Source organism: Anomaloglossus baeobatrachus, unplaced genomic scaffold (assembly GCF_048569485.1).
Source record: "Anomaloglossus baeobatrachus isolate aAnoBae1 unplaced genomic scaffold, aAnoBae1.hap1 Scaffold_1018, whole genome shotgun sequence".
Taxonomy (NCBI): domain Eukaryota; kingdom Metazoa; phylum Chordata; class Amphibia; order Anura; family Aromobatidae; genus Anomaloglossus; species Anomaloglossus baeobatrachus.
In genome coordinates, this window is record NW_027441846.1 from 1 (window position 1) to 17500 (window position 17500).

The 17500-nt window shown below is 42.7% G+C and overlaps 1 protein-coding gene across 1 annotated transcript in view; it reads left to right on the top strand.

Moving 5' to 3' along the window:
• Nucleotides 1–463: 463 nt before the first annotated feature.
• The window catches only part of LOC142260406 (protein O-mannosyl-transferase TMTC1-like), a gene marked incomplete at its 3' end in the record, with an annotated part of 23421 nt that continues 6384 nt past the window's right edge, over nucleotides 464–17500 (top strand). Inside the window, exons 1-8 of the mRNA XM_075331903.1 lie at nucleotides 464–708; nucleotides 4692–5437; nucleotides 11288–11465; nucleotides 11660–11733; nucleotides 12755–12931; nucleotides 14099–14180; nucleotides 15456–15559; nucleotides 17372–17500. The exon at nucleotides 17372–17500 is cut by the window's right edge and continues 61 nt beyond it. Coding sequence (XP_075188018.1) covers nucleotides 4869–5437; nucleotides 11288–11465; nucleotides 11660–11733; nucleotides 12755–12931; nucleotides 14099–14180; nucleotides 15456–15559; nucleotides 17372–17500 — 1313 coding nt within the window. The remainder of the gene's footprint in view (nucleotides 709–4691; nucleotides 5438–11287; nucleotides 11466–11659; nucleotides 11734–12754; nucleotides 12932–14098; nucleotides 14181–15455; nucleotides 15560–17371) is intronic.

Consider the following 17500-nt stretch of genomic DNA (forward strand, 5'->3'; position numbering starts at 1 on the left):
GGTGCACACACACATGCTGGGAGTTGTAGTTGCAGATAGAGGGTGCACACACACATGCTGGGAGTTGTAGTTGCAGATAGAGGGTGCACACACACATGCTGGGAGTTGTAGTTGCAGGCAGAGGGTGCACACACACATGCTGGGAGTTGTAGTTGCAGACAGAGGGTGCACACACACATGCTGGGAGTTGTAGTTGCAGATAGAGGGTGCACACACACATGCTGGGAGTTGTAGTTGCAGATAGAGGGTGCACACACACATGCTGGGAGTTGTAGTTGCAGATAGAGGGTGCACACACACATGCTGGGAGTTGTAGTTGCAGATAGAGGGTGCACACACACATGCTGGGAGTTGTAGTTGCAGGCAGAGGGTGCACACACACATGCTGGGAGTTGTAGTCCTCGCACAGTTGCAGAGTCCAGGCCCCTGTACAGGCTGCACTGAGGCTGCGCAGTGAGGAGGCGGCTGATGTGTGTGCAGCTGTGCGGGGAGGAGAAGAGAGACCGAGCGACTGCACCGTGCACCGAGACCGCCGCTGACAGCTCCGAGTCTGCACCGACAGAGGCTCCTCCGGGACCGACAGAGACTGCAGCCTGCACCGAGACCGCCCTGACATTCCGGAGCCTGCACCGAGACTCCTCCACAACTGCAGGGACCCGAAGAGACAGCTCCGAGAGACCACAGGAATCTGCAGCGACCACTACAGAGGTGACTGCCATAGGAGGGACTGGATGAAGAGACAGCACATGTAGGTACACTGCATAGAGACTGCTCATGTATAAGAGACTGCTCATGTATAAGAGACTGCTCATGTATTAGAGACTGCTCATGTATTAGAGACTGCTCATGTATTAGAGACTGCTCATGTATTAGAGACTGCTCATGTATTAGAGACTGCTCCTGTATAAGAGACTGCTCCTGTATAAGAGACTGCTCCTGTATAAGAGACTGCTCATGTATAAGAGACTGCTCATGTATTAGAGACTGCTCATGTATTAGAGACTGCTCATGTATTAGAGACTGCTCATGTATTAGAGACTGCTCATTTATAAGAGACTGCTCATGTATTAGAGACTGCTCATGTATTAGAGACTGCTCATTTATAAGAGACTGCTCCTGTATAAGAGACTGCTCATGTATAAGAGACTGCTCATGTATAAGAGACTGCTCATGTATAAGAGACTGCTCATGTATTAGAGACTGCTCATGTATTAGAGACTGCTCATTTATAAGAGACTGCTCATGTATTAGAGACTGCTCATGTATTAGAGACTGCTCATTTATAAGAGACTGCTCCTGTATAAGAGACTGCTCATGTATAAGAGACTGCTCATGTATTAGAGACTGCTCATGTATTAGAGACTGCTCATGTATTAGAGACTGCTCATGTATTAGAGACTGCTCATGTATTAGAGACTGCTCATGTATAAGAGACTGCTCATGTATAAGAGACTGCTCATGTATTAGAGACTGCTCATGTATTAGAGACTGCTCATGTATAAGAGACTGCTCATGTATAAGAGACTGCTCATGTATAAGAGACTGCTCATGTATAAGAGACTGCTCATGTATTAGAGACTGCTCATGTATTAGAGACTGCTCATGTATTAGAGACTGCTCATGTATAAGAGACTGCTCATGTATTAGAGACTGCTCATGTATTAGAGACTGCTCATTTATAAGAGACTGCTCCTGTATAAGAGACTGCTCCTGTATAAGAGACTGCTCCTGTATAAGAGACTGCTCCTGTATAAGAGACTGCTCATGTATTAGAGACTGCTCATGTATTAGAGACTGCTCATGTATAAGGGACTGCTCATGTATAAGGGACTGCTCATGTATTAGAGACTGCACCTATTGGAAGGCCCTGATATATAGAGAGAGGCTGCGGTAGTGTCTTCACCTGTATACAAGGGCATTGCTGTATGAAGAGACTGCAGTGATAGGAAGAGAGAGACCGTGATGTAGAGAGACTGCAGGTAATGCACATAGAGACAGTCTGGTGCAGAATACATATATAGAGAGAGCGAGATCCCTATAATACCCAGGTAGGAAAGAGTGTAATATAGAGGGAGAAAGAGACAGACAGCTGCTGAAGAGACCGCCTGATACACTGTATGCAACTGCTGAAGAGACCGCACTGATACACTGTATGCAACTGCTGAAGAGACCGCCTGATACACTGTATGCAACTGCTGAAGAGACCGCACTGATACACTGTATACTGCTGCTGAAGAGACCGCACTGATACACTGTATGCAACTGCTGAAGAGACCGCACTGATACACTGTATGCAACTGCTGAAGAGACCGCACTGATATACTGTATACAACTGCTGAAGAGACCGCACTGATACACTGCATGCAACTGCTGAAGAGACCGCACTGATACACTGTATGCAACTGCTGAAGAGACCGCACTGATACACTGTATGCAACTGCTGAAGAGACCGCCTGATACACTGTATGCAACTGCTGAAGAGACCGCACTGATACACTGTATACTGCTGCTGAAGAGACCGCACTGATACACTGTATGCAACTGCTGAAGAGACCGCACTGATACACTGTATGCAACTGCTGAAGAGACCGCACTGATATACTGTATACAACTGCTGAAGAGACCGCACTGATACACTGCATGCAACTGCTGAAGAGACCGCACTGATACACTGTATGCAACTGCTGAAGAGACCGCACTGATACACTGTATGCAACTGCTGAAGAGACCGCACTGATACACTGTATGCAACTGCTGAAGAGACCGCACTGATACACTGTATGCAACTGCTGAAGAGACTGCCTGATACACTGTATGCAACTGCTGAAGAGACTGCCTGATACACTGTATGCAACTGCTGAAGAGACCGCCTGATACACTGTATGCAACTGCTGAAGAGACCGCCTGATGCACTGTATACAACTGCTGAAGAGACCGCCCTGATACACTGTATGCAACTGCTGAAGAGACCGCCTGATACACTGTATGCAACTGCTGAAGAGACCGCCTGATACACTGTATGCAACTGCTGAAGAGACCGCACTGATACACTGTATGCAACTGCTGAAGAGACCGCACTGATACACTGTATGCAACTGCTGAAGAGACCGCACTGATACACTGTATACTGCTGCTGAAGAGACCGCACTGATACACTGTATGCAACTGCTGAAGAGACCGCACTGATACACTGTATGCAACTGCTGAAGAGACCGCACTGATATACTGTATACAACTGCTGAAGAGACCGCACTGATACACTGCATGCAACTGCTGAAGAGACCGCACTGATACACTGTATGCAACTGCTGAAGAGACCGCACTGATACACTGTATGCAACTGCTGAAGAGACCGCACTGATACACTGTATGCAACTGCTGAAGAGACCGCACTGATACACTGTATGCAACTGCTGAAGAGACCGCACTGATACACTGTATGCAACTGCTGAAGAGACTGCCTGATACACTGTATGCAACTGCTGAAGAGACCGCCTGATACACTGTATGCAACTGCTGAAGAGACCGCACTGATACACTGTATGCAACTGCTGAAGAGACCGCACTGATACACTGTATGCAACTGCTGAAGAGACCGCCTGATACACTGTATGCAACTGCTGAAGAGACCGCCTGATACACTGTATGCAACTGCTGAAGAGACCGCCTGATGCACTGTATACAACTGCTGAAGAGACCGCCCTGATACACTGTATGCAACTGCTGAAGAGACCGCCCTGATACACTGTATGCAACTGCTGAAGAGACCGCCCTGATACACTGTATGCAACTGCTGAAGAGACCGCCCTGATACACTGTATGCAACTGCTGAAGAGACCGCCCTGATACACTGTATGCAACTGCTGAAGAGACCGCCCTGATACACTGTATGCAACTGCTGAAGAGACCGCACTGATACACTGTATACAACTGCTGAAGAGACCGCACTGATGCACTGTATACAACTGCTGAAGAGACCGCACTGATACACTGTATGCAACTGCTGAAGAGACCGCACTGATACACTGTATACAACTGCTGAAGAGACCGCCTGATACACTGTATGCAACTGCTGAAGAGACCGCCTGATGCACTGTATACAACTGCTGAAGAGACCGCACTGATACACTGTATGCAACTGCTGAAGAGACCGCACTGATACACTGTATACAACTGCTGAAGAGACCGCACTGATACACTGTATACAACTGCTGAAGAGACCGCCTGATACATTGTGTATACAATATGTGTATGTTGTGATCTGGAGAGACAGCTGGATTGTGGAGAGCTGACAGCTGATTTAAAGAGACAGTAAAGTCAGACCCGGTGTCAGAGCGCAGCAGCTGAGGATTAGAGCGATCCTTTATTCTAGAGACTTTACATTCAGTTCTTAGACCGCTTGACCTTAGAAGTGTCTGATGACAATGTGACATCTCCCCCATAGACAGCTGGCCTATGGCCGTCACCAAGAATTAGCGAGACAGCCGAATAGTTATGTGTAGAAGACGAGCTGAGTTCTGGGTTGTTAGACCTGAAGGGGTTCATAAACATTCTCAACAGCTTTGGATTTGGGAATCGATGGGAGGTTGGGAAGATCCTGGCTCCTGATACCTCACCATGTAAAGAAATGATTAATGTGGACTCCACTTTGAGAGCGCCTATAATAACAGATATTGTAATATTTTTTTTAGACTCCGATTCTGGAATGCCGGTGAAGGGTAACGTCCGAATTGATGGGCACCAGACGCACCCTGTGGTTATGAGTATGAAACGGTTGGGTTCATTCCTCGAAGAGAAGTAGACCTCTAGACTTGAAAAAATCAAGATGGATGAAGGACTTTTTCCCCTGAAGATGTGAGACGTCACTTATGTTGGAGAGTATGAGAAGCGTTGGCCAAGTCATCCTTGAAAATGTCTCCTATGATCAAAGGCAAGACCCTGGTGAGGAGAAACCATCCAACATGGCCAACGGTTCAAGAAACAACAGCCAAAGACAAGTATCGAGCAACGGCGCCCACCACAGAAGTCATAAGAACCTACGAATGTTGCCCGATGGGCACAGTGTCACCAGCATCACCCATGGAGGCCAATTCGGTGGTGGACTGACACCAAAACCCAACACCAATGGATTATCCAAGGCCCAATATACAGGTCGATCTCCAATTGGCAATTCAAAAGGGAAAACCAGAGACTCTTCCATGGTGGAGAACCTTGGCATCTGGGTTTTCGCAGTGCCAGCTGTTGTTGCTGGTCTGTGCTTTGCCCGGTCTTTGTTGGGTGAGTTTGTCCATGATGATGTATGGGCGATCCTCAATAATCCGGACAGCAGAGGAGAGACCAACCTGAGCACCATCTTTAAGAATGACTTTTGGGGTAAGGCCATGGATGATAACACAAGCCACAAGTCCTACCGACCCCTGTGTGTCCTCAGCTTCAGGTAATTCTGGTCTCTGGGGTGGGCATCCGAATAGTAACGGGTGGAAACCCGAGAACGTCTTGTCTGGTGGCAACTAGAAATTCAGTATAATCCCCCATGGTAGAGAAAAGGGAGACCTCCAGAATTCCAAGAAGACCACAGGTGCCCCCAAAACCTCCTGGAAGACACCACGCCAGGAAGGAGTCTTATGCGTAATCCCAAGGGGCTTCTTCTGATGACAGAGCCCTAGTGTCCAAACTCACAGGGGGGGGCATGGTAGAGGGATAGAGGGGCTTTGAAGAAGTGAGGCTTTAAAAATGAGGTCATGGGGTGAAAAACTGAGGTCTGAGACGTCCCATAAATAAGCCCTATACACTTCAGGATTGTGTGATGACTTCGGACGCCTAGCCGGAGGTGGCCAACGTATATGACTTCTCTATTGTGCATTATAACTGTGAAAACCGCGTCATCTTATCTTATTTCTAGGCTGAAATATGAGCACAAGACTTTGTAGGCCTCAAGCCTGAGGGAGGCTGCACTACTGAGATTCTTTTGGGTGCAGTGTTGTCATGGAGACCTATTGTCAGCATTAGTGGTGTTGTTGTGGGGACTTTGATGTATATGGCGAGGTGAATCTGTTTCCATGACGACAATGCACGTTGTCATGCGGTTCCTTCAGATTTTGAGCCCATAAGCTGCAGTGTGAGGGAATTTATAGTCACTGATAGTTGTTTAGTCCTCATTTATGGAACCTGTTGCCCATAGCAACCAATCAGAGCTCAGGTTCCATTTTGTATACAGTTGGGATAAAATAACAGCCGTGCTCTGATTGGTTGCTATGGGCAACAAAGGCACGTGAGGCCTAAACTTCAGGCTTTTATTATTTTTAAAACCTCTGCTTGCTGTCAGTGTGTTGCCCCGGATGCTACATTCCCACCTAACGCACCATTCTGGTCTGGTGCAGACATATAATATGATTAATATAACGGATATGCCCCCATAACATCAGAGCTGGCGGTGGTGGGGGGTCCAGCCCGACTGCAGAGGGGGCAGACATTGTTTATAGCAGCAAACATCTGCAACCACTTAAAGGGGCGGCGCAGCCCGGCTATCGACTAGTGAAAATATGGGGTTTGTTTGTGGAAGTGGCCGAGCCTCTCGCTCCAGAACGCCAGCGCCCTCCATGCTTACATTTCTGAAATATCTGTCCAGTTAACCCCCTGCGCCCCTGCGCAAGTGCAGAATTAGAACTCAGTAGTATCTTTCTTAAGGACGCGGACATTTTTTTTTTTTCCTCCCCTCTTTGTAGGACCCATAGCTTTTTTATTTTTCCATCCCCACAGCTGTACGAGGCTCATTTATTACACGGCATGTTGTAGTTTTGAAAAATAAAATGTTATTTCATTTTCTTTTTTTTTTCCATCTTCACCTATTTTTTTCATAATTCTTCTAAATGTTTATTTTATTCTTTTACAATTTTTTTTATTCACTGTTATTTTTATTATATATATATATATATATATATATATTAGAGAGATATATATAATGTGTGTATGTACAGTTAGGTCCAGAAATCTTTGGCCAGTGACACAATTTTGGCGAGTTGGGCTCTGCATGCCACCACATTGGATTTGAAATGAAACCTCTACAACAGAATTCAAGTGCAGATTGTAACGTTTAATTTGAAGGTTTGAACAAAAATATCTGATAGAAATTGTAGGAATTGTCACATTTCTTTACAAACACTCCACATTTTAGGAGGTCAAAAGTAATTGGACAAATAAACCAAACCCAAACAAAATATTTTTATTTTCAATATTTTGTTGCGAATCCTTTGGAGGCAATCACTGCCTTAAGTCTGGAACCCATGGACATCACCAAATGCTGGGTTTCCTCCTTCTTAATGCTTTGCCAGGCCTTTACAGCCGCAGCCTTCAGGTCTTGCTTGTTTGTGGGTCTTTCCGTCTTAAGTCTGGATTTGAGCAAGTGAAATGCATGCTCAATTGGGTTAAGATCTGGTGATTGACTTGGCCATTGCAGAATGTTCCACTTTTTTGCACTCATGAACTCCTGGGTAGCTTTGGCTGTATGCTTGGGGTCATTGTCCATCTGTACTATGAAGCGCCGTCCGATCAACTTTGCGGCATTTGGCTGAATCTGGGCTGAAAGTATATCCCGGTACACTTCAGAATTCATCCGGCTACTCTTGTCTGCTGTTATGTCATCAATAAACACAAGTGACCCAGTGCCATTGAAAGCCATGCATGCCCATGCCATCACGTTGCCTCCACCATGTTTTACAGAGGATGTGGTGTGCCTTGGATCATGTGCCGTTCCCTTTCTTCTCCACACTTTTTTCTTCCCATCATTCTGGTACAGGTTGATCTTTGTCTCATCTGTCCATAGAATACTTTTCCAGAACTGAGCTGGCTTCATGAGGTGTTTTTCAGCAAATGTAACTCTGGCCTGTCTATTTTTGGAATTGATGAATGGTTTGCATCTAGATGTGAACCCTTTGTATTTACTTTCATGGAGTCTTCTCTTTACTGTTGACTTAGAGACAGATACACCTACTTCACTGAGAGTGTTCTGGACTTCAGTTGATGTTGTGAACGGGTTCTTCTTCACCAAAGAAAGTATGCGGCGATCATCCACCACTGTTGTCATCCGTGGACGCCCAGGCCTTTTTGAGTTCCCAAGCTCACCAGTCAATTCCTTTTTTCTCAGAATGTACCCGACTGTTGATTTTGCTACTCCAAGCATGTCTGCTATCTCTCTGATGGATTTTTTCTTTTTTTTCAGCCTCAGGATGTTCTGCTTCACCTCAATTGAGAGTTCCTTAGACCGCATGTTGTCTGGTCACAGCAACAGCTTCCAAATGCAAAACCACACACCTGTAATCAACCCCAGACCTTTTAACTACTTCATTGATTACAGGTTAACGAGGGAGACGCCTTCAGAGTTAATTGCAGCCCTTAGAGTCCCTTGTCCAATTACTTTTGGTCCCTTGAAAAAGAGGAGGCTATGCATTACAGAGCTATGATTCCTAAACCCTTTCTCCGATTTGGATGTGAAAACTCTCATATTGCAGCTGGGAGTGTGCACTTTCAGCCCATATTATATATAGAATTGTATTTCTGAACATGTTTTTGTAAACAGCTAAAATAACAAAACTTGTGTCACTGTCCAAATATTTCTGGACCTAACTGTATGTGTGTATGTGTGTGTGTGTGTGTGTATATATATATATATATATATATATTATACAGTACAGACCAAATGTTTGGATACTCCTTCTCATCTCTAGAACAACTATTAAGAGGACACTTTGTGCAGCAGCCTTCATGGTAAATTAGCTGCTAGGAAACCTCTGCTGAGGAAAGGCAACAAGCAGAAGAGACTTGTTTGGGCTAAAGAACACAAGGAATGGACATTAGACCAGTGGAAATCTGTGCTTTGGTCTGATGAGTCCAAATTTGAGATCTTTGGATCCAACCACCGTGTCTTTGTAGAAAAGGTGAACGGATGGACTCTACATGGCTGGTTCCCACCGTGAAGCATAGAAGAGGAGGTGTGATGGTATGGGGGGGGCTTTGCTGGTGACACTGTTGGGGATTTATTCAAAATTGAAGGCATACAGAACCAGCATGGCTACCACAGCATCTTGCAGCGGCGTGCTATTCCATCCGGTTTGCATTTAGTTGGACCATCATTTATTTTTGAGCAGGACAATGACCCCAAACACACCTCCAGGCTGTGTAAGGGCTATGTGACTAAGAAGAAGAGTGATGGGGTGCTACACCAGATGACCTAGCCTCCACAGTCACCAGACCTGAACCCAATCGAGATGGTTTGGGGTGAGCTGGACCGCAGAGTGAAGGCAAAAGGGCCAACAAGTGCTAAGTATCTCTGGGAACTCCTTCAAGACTGTTGGAAAACCATTTCCGGTGACTACCTCCTGAAGCTCATCAAGAGAATGCCAAGAGTGTGCAAAGCAGTAATCAAAGCAGAAGGTGGCGACTGTGAAGAACCTAGAACATAAGACATATTTTCAGTTGTTTCACACTTCTTTAAGTATTTCATTCCACATGTGATAATTCATAGTTTTGATGCCTTCAATGTGAATCTACAATTTTTAGAGTCATGAAAATAAAGAAAACTCTGAATGAGGTGTGTCCAAACTTTTGGTCTGTGTGTGTATATATATATATATATTTTATATATTTTTTTTTTTTTTCAAGTCTTCAGCAAGGAAAATGTAAGCTGATTCGGATTTTATACTATTTTTTTGTTTTTTCACATTTTGTTCTTTTAGTCTTTCTAAGGGACGAGGTAGAACCTGTAATCTAACATTTGCCGGCCTGTACAATATCCGGCAATATTTCAGCACCATTCCAAAGCCTGTAGCTGGCGCCACTCGTGGACCAATATGGTGGCGGGGACCTTTAGCGATTGTCATCCATCTGCAGCCTGCAATCACATTTCCTATGGTGTTAGGGGGGGCATTTACAATCAGGCCTTAAAGGTGTATTCCCATCTCCAAGATTCCATCCCAATAATAATAATATTAGCAAATACCTCCGATTAGAAATGTAGTGTAGTTTCCCTGATTCACTATGTCACTTACCTCATGTTCGGGGCATTGCAGGACCTTAGTGGCACGGAGATGTGTTGGTAACCTCATGTTCGGGGCATTGCAGGACCTTAGGTATCCTTGTTTACAACCATGCATATAGTCATTTAGGTACCCATGGTTATGACCACGAGCAACTAACTGTGACTATATGCATGGTTGTAACCATGGATATCCAAGGTCCTGCAATGTCCCGAACAAGCGGTAAGTGACACAGCTAATCAGAAGAACTATATTCCATTTCTAATTGGAGGTGTGGTGCTTGTCCCATGTTCGGGGCATTGCAGGACCTTGGGTATCCATGGTTACAACCATGCATATAGTCACAGTTAGTTGCTCGTGGTCATAACCATGGGTACCTAAATGACTATATGCATGGTTGTAAACATGGATACCTAAGGTCCTGCAATGCCCCGAACATGAGGTTACCAACACATCTCCAATTAGAAATGTAGTATAGTTTTCCTGATAAGCTATGTCGCTTTACCTCATGATCGGGGCATTGTGTATCCATGGTTATGACCATGAGCAACACTATATGCGTGGTCGTAACCATGGATACCTAAGGTCCTGCAGTGCCCCGAAAATGAGGTAAGCGACATAGCTGATCTGAAAAACTATACTACATTTCTAATTAGACATATGTGCTAATATTATTATTATTACATCTACTACATATCGGGACAGGATCTTGGAGATGGAAATAACCCTTTAAATCCTGCTATCAATGAAAGACACTGACATTTAAGGGGTTAACAGCAGAATTAAGGGAACCGATAATTTGGGTGGCTCCTGTCTCGTGATTCGCCTCAAGGTGACATGATATCGTATTTTATGCTCTGAGTAACCAGATCCCGCGTCTGTGAAAGCCGATACTTGTTCCACTCGTCACCAAACCAGCCCTTCTGTACATCAAATAATAATGAAAAGTTGTCTATAGACTGCGTTCAGTTCTTCATCTGTGCTTTACCTCCATTGTACAGCAGCTACCTGCAGCAGGAGCCTCCCCCCACTGCCGCAATTGTTGTGCAGTAATAAGCCACGCCCTCTGTATTAGCTCCACCCACTTTGTTGTCAGCCGTAAAGTATAAGCGGCCGGGATGCCATGAGTCAAATTAAAGGGGTGTACGGAAACCCTTTTAAATCGCTGATTGATTGACATATAATCGAGCCAATCACATTGCAGGAGAACAATTTAGTAAATTATCCAATAACGTTTCTGCTCCTCTTTCCCATAGAGTGAACGTGTACTGGAGCGGCCTGGAGGCGTTTTACTTCCATGCGGTGAATGTGGCGTTACATTGTATGGTGAGCGCTCTCCTGGGGTACGTCTGCAGCACCGCCGTGTTCGAGGACAGGAGGCCGGCGGTGGCCTCAGCCCTGCTCTTCGCTGTACACCCCGTGCACACAGAGGCGGTAAGTACAGCAAGTGCCTGGAAAAGGAAAATAATAAATAATACCGCCATTACTGGTCCACAGGGATTGATACCCCACTTTCTCTGCAAATCGAAGGGTTTATATATGTCACCTGTAAGCTGCTATAATACAACAATGATAAAAAACAAATAGCAATACCCGAAATATAAACTTTTTTTATCGGTTTCTTGCAGGTGGCCGGTATTGTGGGGCGAGCGGACGTCATGTCTTGTTTACTGTTCTTATTGGCATTTCTCTGTTATATAAGGTAAAATATCTCTGTTCTCCATGTCGTCTCCCCAGGATAATGAACTAACTGTAAAGGGCTACAGAATATGTCAGCACTATAGAAATAATGACTATTCTTAATAGATGGGTGACTTATGTAAAAGAATATTTGGTAAAAATTATAACTGCTATAATACTGCCCCCTATGTACAAGAATATAACTGCTATAATACTGCCCCCTATGTACAAGAATATAACTGCTATAATACTGCCCCTATGTACAAGAATATAACTACTATAATACTGCTCCTTTGTACAAGAATATAACTACTATAATACTGCTCCTATGTACAAGAATATAACTACTATAATACTGCTCCTATGTACAAGAATATAACTGCTATAATACTGCTCCTATGTACAAGAATATAACTGCTATAATACTTCCCCTATGTACAAGAATATAACTACTATAATACTGCCCCTATATACAAGAATATAACTACTATAATACTGCCCCTATGTACAAGAATATAACTACTATAATACTGTCTCCTATGTACAAGAATATAACTACTATAATACTGCTCCTATGTACAAGAATATAACTGCTATAATACTGCTCCTATGTACAAGAATATAACTGCTATAATACTGCTCCTATGTACAAGAATATAACTGCTATAATACTGCTCCTATGTACAAGACTATAACTACTATAATACTGCCCCCTATGTACAAGAATATATCTACTATAATACTACCCCTATGTACAAGAATATAACTACTATAATACTTGCCCCCTATGTACAAGAATATAACTGCTATAATACTGCCCCCTATATACAAGAATATAACTACTATAATACTGCCCCTATGTAGAGGAATATAACTGCTATACTACTGCCCCTATGTACAAGAATATAACTACTATAATACTGCCCCCTATGTACAGGAATATAACTACTATAATACTACCCCTATGTACAAGAATATAACTACTATAATACTTCCCCTATGTAGAGGAATATAACTGCTATATTGAATCTGTGTTATTCCAGGAGTGTAGAGGACAATCCTCCCCCCGGTTGTTTCCCCGGTACTTCTTCTCCCCTCCTGCTGCTGCTCAGTTTGTTCCTGGGGACCTGCGCCATGTTGGTGAAGGAAACGGGTGTCACGGTGTTCGGGGTCTGTGTGTTGTACGATCTCCAAATCCTGTGTCTGAGGAGGTTTCTGAGGTTCGTCAGAGATGTTTGGATATTTTTTGGGAGTCGGGGTTTTGGATTTGAATGTACAGGGGTCGTCTCTTTCTCATGGCCTATTAATATGTTTCACTGTAAATATTAATGATAGGTAATATGGCCGCCTGTACAGATCCGCTGTGGCTTGTCGTCACTTTGTTTTCTGAGATCTGAATGACCAGTCGTCCTCGCCATGCAGAGATACTTTCCTCACTCCATTCTTCGCTTCATGGAAAGCTGTGGCGGCCATATTAGTACCGTGTTTCCCCAACAATAAGACCTACCCTGTCATGATTTTATGGTATTTAGGAGGGTATGGTCAAAATATAAGCCCTACTCCAAAAATAAGCCCCAGCTACAGTCACGGCCAGCATTAGGGTTAGTCAAACAATGCAATTTCTCAAGGCCTCAATCTCTTAAGGACCTCAGCAGTTGTATTCAGAGGGTAAGATTGTTTAAGGACCTTTTGATGACTTCACAGTCATGTGACCAAAGGTCTCTTAATTGTAGGAGTCTAAAAGAACTGAACAGGAGACAGGCCGGCATTCAGGACTGGCATTAGGGGGAAGGGAGGGCAAACTGGATAACTTCATAGGGCCCCCATTCTCCTAGGGGCCCCAGTATTTATATCCCGATGATAAGACTGTTTAAGGACCTTTGTGACATCGCGTCATGTGACTGGGCTATCTCCAAAGGGTCTCTTATTTGAAGGACTCTAAAGTTGAAGAGGAGACAGGCGGGGGGGTGTAAAAATAGATGATGGATAGATAATATACATATACAGTATATGTGTGTATACACACACAATAGATAATTAGCTAGATACACGCGTTTTACAAACAGGTTTTGGAGAATTATGTTCATTTTCCAGAATGTAATATGATTATATTTGAATAAATGTGGATTGTTATTCATTAGGGACAAAAAAAAAATAAAATGTCCCTTGAAAAGAAGCCCTAGCCCATCATTCAGAGCAAATAATAATATAAGACCTGGTCTTATTTTAGGGAAAACACAGGTAGTTTCCCAAAAAGAAATATACGTAGGAAAATATACAAAAGAAGACGCAAAGAATTCTATAAGTGTAAGACGTTGTATATGTTGTTGTTACGGCTCACCGACCCCATTATTCATAGTTACCAATCCCTTCCCTCTGACATTTAGGGCCTCATCTGCTCAACAATCCAGAAATGTGTGGGATGTGGCTGCTCCCTTCCTGAGGAGAGCTCTGCTGATTTCCTGCCATGTGAGTGCAACGTGGAATATTGGTGTCTGTTCAGTCATTTATCCTCCTAATACAGAGATTACAAGAATATAACTACTATAATACTGCTCCCTATGTACAAGAATATTACTACTATAATACTGCCCCTATGTACAAGAATATAACTACTATAATACTGCCCCTATGTACAAGAATATAACTACTATAATACTGCCCCTATGTACAAGAATATAACTACTATAATACTGCCCCCTATGTACAAGAATATTACTACTATAATACTACCCCTATGTACAAGAATATAACTACTATAATACTGCCCCTATGTACAAGAATATAACTACTATAATACTGCTCCCTATGTACAAGAATATTACTACTATAATACTGCCCCTATGTACAAGAATATAACTACTATAATACTGCCCCTATGTACAAGAATATAACTACTATAATACTGCCCCTATGTACAAGAATATAACTACTATAATACTGCTCCCTATGTACAAGAATATTACTACTATAATACTGCCCCTATGTACAAGAATATAACTACTATAATACTGCTCCCTATGTACAAGAATATTACTACTATAATACTGCCCCTATGTACAAGAATATAACTACTATAATACTGCCCCTATGTACAAGAATATAACTACTATAATACTGCTCCCTATGTACAAGAATATTACTACTATAATACTGCCCCTATGTACAAGAATATAACTTACTATAATACTGCCCCTATGTACAAGAATATAACTTACTATAATACTGCCCCTATGTACAAGAATATAACTACTATAATACTGCCCCTATGTACAAGAATATAACTTACTATAATACTGCCCCTATATACAAGAATATAACTACTATAATACTGCCCCTATGTACAAGAATATAACTACTATAATACTGCCCTCTATATACAAGAATATAACTACTATAATACTGCTCCTATGTACAAGAATATAACTACTATAATACTGCCCCTATGTACAAGAATATAACTACTATAATACTGCCCCTATGTACAAGAATATAACTACTATAATACTGCCCCTATGTACAAGAATATAACTACTATAATACTGCCCCTATGTACAAGAATATAACTACTATAATACTGCTTCCTATGTACAAGAATATTACTACTATAATACTGCCCCTATGTACAAGAATATAACTACTATAATACTGCCCCTATGTACAAGAATATAACTACTATAATACTGCCCCTATGTAAAAGAATATAACTCTTATAATACTGTCTGTCATGTTTGTGTCTCGCAGGTGATTGTGGTGTTGGGTTTCCGTGTCTATATCATGGGAGGGTCGATGCCATTGTTCTCGGAGCAGGACAACCCGGCCTCCTTCTCTCCTTACATCCTCAGCAGGTATATGGCCGGCGTCCAGCACCGTTCCTCATTGTCCTGTGCCGTGAGAGTTTCTTGTTCCTGCAGGTTCTGGTAATGGAATACGGGGAAATGTAATCCAGTAATGTCAGTGTGAGAATAAACAGCAGAGGTTAATGCCGCGCCAAACTCTATATACCCTTTTTATATCCAGTGTCTATTTCTCCCTCTATCTATCCCTCTATCTATCTATCTATCTATCTATCTATCTATCTATCCCTCTATCTATCTATCTATCCCTCTATCTATCTATCCCTCTATCTATCTATCCCTCTATCTATCCATCCCTCTATCTATCTATCCCTCTATCTATCTATCCCTCTATCTATCTATCCCTCTATCTATCCCTCTATCTATCTATCCCTCTATCTATCTATCTATCCCTCTATCTATCTATCCCTCTTTCTATCTATCCCTCTATCCCTCTATCTATCCCTCTATCTATCCCTCTATCTATCCCTCTATCTATCCCTCTATCTATCTATCCCTCTATCTATCTATCTATCCCTCTATCTATCTATCTATCCCTCTATCTATCTATCCCTCTATCTATCTATCCCTCTATCTATCTATCCCTCTATCTATCTATCCCTCTATCTATCTATCCCTCTATCTATCTATCCCTCTATCTATCTATCCCTCTATCTATCTATCCCTCTATCTATCTATCCCTCTATCTATCTATCCCTCTATCTATCTATCCCTCTATCTATCTATCCCTCTATCTATCTATCCCTCTATCTATCTATCCCTCTATCTATCTATCCCTCTATCTATCTATCCCTCTATCTATCTATCCCTCTATCTATCTATCCCTCTATCTATCTATCCCTCTATCTATCTATCCCTCTATCTATCTATCCCTCTATCTATCTATCCCTCTATCTATCTATCCCTCTATCTATCTATCCCTCTATCTATCTATCCCTCTATCTATCTATCCCTCTATCTATCTATCCCTCTATCTATCTATCCCTCTATCTATCTATCCCTCTATCTATCTATCCCTCTATCTATCTATCCCTCTATCTATCTATCCCTCTATCTATCTATCCCTCTATCTATCTATCCCTCTATCTATCTATCCCTCTATCTATCTATCCCTCTATCTATCTATCCCTCTATCTATCTATCCCTCTATCTATCTATCCCTCTATCTATCTATCCCTCTATCTATCTATCCCTCTATCTATCTATCCCTCTATCTATCTATCCCTCTATCTATCTATCCCTCTATCTATCTATCCCTCTATCTATCTATCCCTCTATCTATCTATCCCTCTATCTATCTATCCCTCTATCTATCTATCCCTCTATCTATCTATCCCTCTATCTATCTATCTATCCCTCTATCTATCTATCTATCCCTCTATCTATCTATCTATCCCTCTATCTATCTATCTATCCCTCTATCTATCTATCTATCCCTCTATCTATCTATCTATCCCTCTATCTATCTATCTATCCCTCTATCTATCTATCTATCTATCCCTCTATCTATCCCTCTCTATCTATCCCTCTATCTATCCCTCTCTATCTATCCCTCTATCTATCCCTCTCTATCTATCCCTCTATCTATCCCTCTATCTATCCCTCTATCTATCCCTCTATCTATCCCTCTATCTATCCCTCTATCTATCCCTCTATCTATCCCTCTATCTATCCCTCTATCTATCCCTCTATCTATCCCTCTATCTATCCCTCTATCTATCCCTCTATCTATCCCTCTATCTATCCCTCTATCCATCCATCCAGATTGTCCCTCTTGTATATCTATGATTTTCTGTGTTGCAGATTCCTCTCCTTCTCCTACCTCCTTGCGTTCAATGCCTGTCTGCTGCTCGGTCCCATCACTCTTTGCTATGACTGGCAGGTGGGCAGCATCCCCCTCGTCCACTCCATCTTGGACATTCGGAACGTGTC